At 29.4% G+C, this 5,103-nt stretch overlaps 1 protein-coding gene across 1 annotated transcript in view; it reads left to right on the forward strand.

The window, feature by feature from the left end:
• LOC106785235 overlaps window positions 1-3,818 on the forward strand; it is a 19,185-nt gene extending 15,367 nt beyond the window's left edge. The window contains exons 3-5 of the mRNA XM_014745517.1: window positions 700-835; window positions 1,599-1,732; window positions 3,404-3,818. Coding sequence (XP_014601003.1) covers window positions 700-835; window positions 1,599-1,732; window positions 3,404-3,790 — 657 coding nt within the window. The 3' untranslated portion in view covers window positions 3,791-3,818. The remainder of the gene's footprint in view (window positions 1-699; window positions 836-1,598; window positions 1,733-3,403) is intronic.
• Window positions 3,819-5,103: the final 1,285 nt, after the last annotated feature.

Raw genomic sequence — 5,103 nt, forward strand, 5'->3', positions numbered from 1 at the left:
TTGTGCGAGATAAATTAATGAGTTGACCGACGTATTAGATAGAAAGATGGTAATTAATGTAACGGAAAAACTAAAAGTAAAAAAGAAAAAGAAAAAAAAAAAAAAAAAAAGAAATTAGATGGAAGGTAAAAGTTGTAAAAAAAAAAAAAAAAAAAAAAAAAAAAAAAAAAAAAAGAAAAAAGTACACAGATCGGTTTGATGTCGAACTTTGAAAAAGGGCAAAAGATTGTGTGAACTTTAAGAATGTTTTCAAAGCGTTCGTATTAATTTAATTCGACGATGAAAGAAGTATAAGGGACGGGGAAGAGAGGAAGAAAGGAGAAGAGAAGAGGAGAAGGGGAGGGACAGGAAAGGGTTGAAACGAGCGCCATTAGAAAGGCCGTTTAAAGTTCTCCAAGTAATAAAGGGGGCTGGTTGGTCGTACGCGTTAAAGCGTGTAATTGACAGAGATAAATGTGTCGTCTACAGAGATAAACGTTCTTTTCCTTTTTGAATTTTCCCGCTTTTAGTGAAGAAATCAGAAAGCAAAGCTGTAATTATGATATATATATATATACACGTGTGTGTGTGTGTGTGTTATTTGAATAATCATCGTCATTTTGTTCATTACATTTGTTATGATAAAAATTTATATATAATATATATATATATATATATTGTATATAATAAAATATTATTTAATTGTTTATTATTTAACAGAAATCGGAGAGCAACGCGACACAGGTAGCTTTGACCAATCTGGAATTGGACGCTGCTGGATTATACAGTTGTGAGGTATCAGCGGATGAACCATCATTTCACACGGCTATGATATCGGCCATTATGAATGTTGTAGGTAAGTATTAATAAATTCGTGACAAAGTTTATCTTATATTATAATCCTACCGCGATTATATACTGCTACTAAATCTCGGCAAAAGTTTCGATCCGCGTTTAAACGAGCCAACAAACCCCCTCCCGAACAATTTGACTCTCGGAGCTTAATGTTAAGCGCGTAGAAGGTGTAAGTTAAGTAAGTAAGTATTATATACCTATATACATCTATATATATATATACAAGCATCCGCACAACGATCTAAGGTCTAACTCTTAATAAAGAAAAAATGGATAAAAGAGAAAATAGACGAGATAAAATACCTCCGGTGCATCCAATATCGTTGATAGATGTTTTCGAAATATTGCAGCATATTATATGACGCATCGATGCGTCGAATAATAAAGAAAAGAAGTGAAACAACAAATCAAAAAGAAAGATAAACTTTTTCCCGAGTACTACTTGTTTCTACTCTCCACCATACAAGTATATATATGTGTATATGTATATTTATTGTGTGGTTTCGCGTTGAATTTCGAAAAAGTTTAATCACATGGGAGTGAGTTTCGTGTATGAGAGAAAATAGAAAAATAGATAGATAGGTAAATGGATGCTATAAATAGATAGATAGATAGATAGATAGATAGTATGTATAGGGTGGCTTGAATCTCAAGACTTTGGTTAACGTCAAAGCTACGTTTGAAACGTGCTTCGAATAACTTCCCATACATATGTACGTACATTTATATACATATATGTAGACGTTGGTTCGTTTGCTTTGTAGAATTACCCTCTCGAAGGCCTTCGATACACGGACTAAGGAGGAAATACCGGATAGACGATAGACTTCGTTTGAACTGCACATCCGGACGTAGCAAACCAGCGGCCAATCTCACTTGGTACATCAATGATCGACAGGTATGGGGACAAGTATCATTTATTTCAATCTATCTTGTTTTCCTAATAACTAATAAACACGTATACAACAGGTATATATATGTTTTTCTGTAAAAACCTTGTGAGTGTATTTTATATGTACAAAAAGAATAGAAAATGTTATATAATTAATATGGGTCATTTAAAATTTGATTCAAAAGTTATAACATAAATAGTAAAATTATTTAAATGCATCTTTTCCTAAATGACGTTTAACAGTTTTGCACGTATGTCGTTTATTATTTTGGAATAATTTGAACTTTGAACATTATTTTGGTTGTCTAAAATCATTTGATTTTACTCCATTTATATTTAGATTTCTTTATTTGTGGGAGAACATTAAAACAAGAAGTTTGTATTACTGACGTGAGATAGTTATGCACGATGTTATAATAGAAGGATGCGGTTGTAGAAGTTAATAGAAATTGACAAGAAATTCGTTATATCATAAATAACGTACTACAGTAGTATCAAACTTGTATTCAAATAAACGTGAGAACACTTTGAGAACAACGCGTTTAAATAGTTTTATAATTTATGTTATGACTTTTAAATAAAACTTTAAATGATCTATGTGTTTGATTTGTACGCAACGTTTATACGAGAAAACATCTGACACCCTGTATATAGGATAATATAATGGAGTCAGAGGAATGAATTCGTACCTGTTCATCATTGTAAATTTAAATTAATTAATATCATGTTTGTAAAGGAAAAGCTTCAAAATTCTTCTACGTATAAACCAATAGTAGAATATTATTATCAAACTCACGCGTGGAAAATAAAATATATATCAATTGAAAAGTTTGATAATCCCAAAATATGTTTCAATCCGTATATAAAGAATTTATAAATATTATATTACAAGAAAATATTGATTGGTTTTAAATTGGCAAAACAGCAGTAGTACCTATAATAACTCACAGAAACGGGGGTATACGTCTATCTCGTATTGAAATTTGTTTATATATTCGTCGTATATATGTATATACCTGTGTATTACTATATTACGATATACTATACTATATCAAGTTTAATTGGAATATCAAAAAGCGTATAAAACGTTATTTAATGCTCTTTCGCGATTCACCAAAGTGGATTTTAGAAAGAGAGATTGGATAGAGTTGGTTAAAAGGAAGTGTTAAGAGAAAATAGGAAATACATACTTCAATTCTTGACAAGTTATAGCAATCTTTCGTTACTACCACTACGTTGTTTTACTCTTTACGATAGGACGTAACACAGAAAAGCGTATTCGAAGAAGCTTTAAAGATAGTATACTAACACGAATAAATGTATACCTGTTTATCAACCCTATACTCTTTCTCTCTATTCTTTTCTCCTATACATATACCATATACGTCGGTGAAAGACAGAATACTTAGATTTATTCTTATACATTAACATTTCGAATATACACTAGCAAGCTACCATGTGAATTTAGACATTCTCCAATTTTTCGGTCTTTCACGGTAACACACATATAAATATACAATATATATATATATATTATTTATATATATATTTATTATATATATATATTATTTTTATTATATATGTGTGTTATATATATTTGTAGACGTACATTAATCATCGAGTCAAAAGAAATATTATTCTTTCTTATTTTCTCCCCGTTGTATTTCTAATTTACAGCCAAATCCATCCCACGTGAAAACGTACAGTCCGTTGAATACGAACGAGTCCGAATGGCAGGTGTCCCGGATCGGCCTTCAATTTCTTGTGACGCACGAACACTTCATGAACGGCAAGCTGAAAATACGTTGCAGTGCATCTATATACGACATTTATTGGCAGAGCACGGAAGTAAGCGCTGAGGAAGATCGTCCAAGGGTTATACATTATGAACCAGCTGCAACTATAGTTGGTATCAATTATCTACAACCACCTCCTAATTTTCAAACCGGCCAAAGGAAACCCGACGGTCAAGTTGGCGTAAAAGGTGAATTTTACTTGCCCTATTTAATCTTTATATATAATTGCTTGGATATTTTGATTTTGGATAAGTCAGAATTATATTAATAAACTGAACTATATTTAGGGGGTAGTGGTACGAATACTACGGATTGATTATTCAAATTTTCACAGATTATAAGAATTATTTAAAGTTTATTATTTCAAGTATAACGATGTAATAGTTCAATGATTCTTAGAACTATTCTTTTTTTACATTTCACGTGATCTTAACGAATTTTGAAAATTTTCTCTACATCGTCAAATTTTAACGAGTACATTTTGCGAAATAACGAATATATATCTTAAATATTAATTAATCGAAGAAAATGTATATATATAATATTAAAAGCACGAAGTAAAAGTTCGTAATAAATAGAATTTCCTTTTACGAAAAGTAATGTAAACAACTTTTAATAAAAGAACTTTCATAAAAGACAACGTGCTAGTCTAACGGAGGATTTCTAGGAGGCCAGTGCACCATACCCATACATTTTCTTCGATTAAATTAACAATTATTTATTTATTATTATTATTATATGTATATATCGAACACACAGTATTGTTCTCTATTAATATGTTTCATTGTTTAAATATTCTATTACATCTAGTTCGAAATTAATTTTTTATTTAAAGTATGTTATTAGAATATGTAACGTTTATACGAATGTATAATACTTTTAAACAATCTTATAAATAAGAAGAGTAAATTAGAGTATTAAGATAATTGTTAATTAATCGAAAGAAAATATATATTGCAAATTAAAAATACGAAATATTAATTTTAAGTAGCATCCTCTTCGAAATCCACTGTTAGACTGGCACGTTATCTTCTATAAAAGTTTTTTTATTAAATATTGTTTATTCTACTTTCCTTATATGGTACATATACATAAAAAAAATAATATTCGTAATAAATAGAATTTCCTTTTAAGGAAAGTCATATAAACAACAATCAATAAAAGTAAATTTCACAGAGGACAATGAGCCAGTCTAACGGTGTATTTCGAAGAGAACGGTACACAGATCGTATATTCCGAACTTTTAAACAACAATAGACATTTCTTTCGATTAATTAACAATTATTTGAATAATCTAATATACTCTCTACTTATATTTAAGATTTTTTATACACAGCAACATTCGTTTATTTTTTAAGTGTCCCAAGTCCATTTTAATTTTTTTTTTGTTTGGTTTTTTGTTTTTTTTTTTTAATTGATCGTAATAATATTCACAACTGGAAGTTAATTGTCGTAGAAAATATTTTGTGTATAAGATAAAAAAAATAATTAGATCGCGTGTTGTCAAAATAAATGATTCGCATTTACGTTAGATTAAACATTTACACATGTCCCTATTAATTATATATTATATTATATTTT

The sequence above is a fragment of the Polistes canadensis genome, unplaced genomic scaffold (genome assembly GCF_001313835.1).
Source record: "Polistes canadensis isolate GaletaPanama2010 unplaced genomic scaffold, ASM131383v1 scaffold_46, whole genome shotgun sequence".
NCBI classification, from domain to species: domain Eukaryota; kingdom Metazoa; phylum Arthropoda; class Insecta; order Hymenoptera; family Vespidae; genus Polistes; species Polistes canadensis.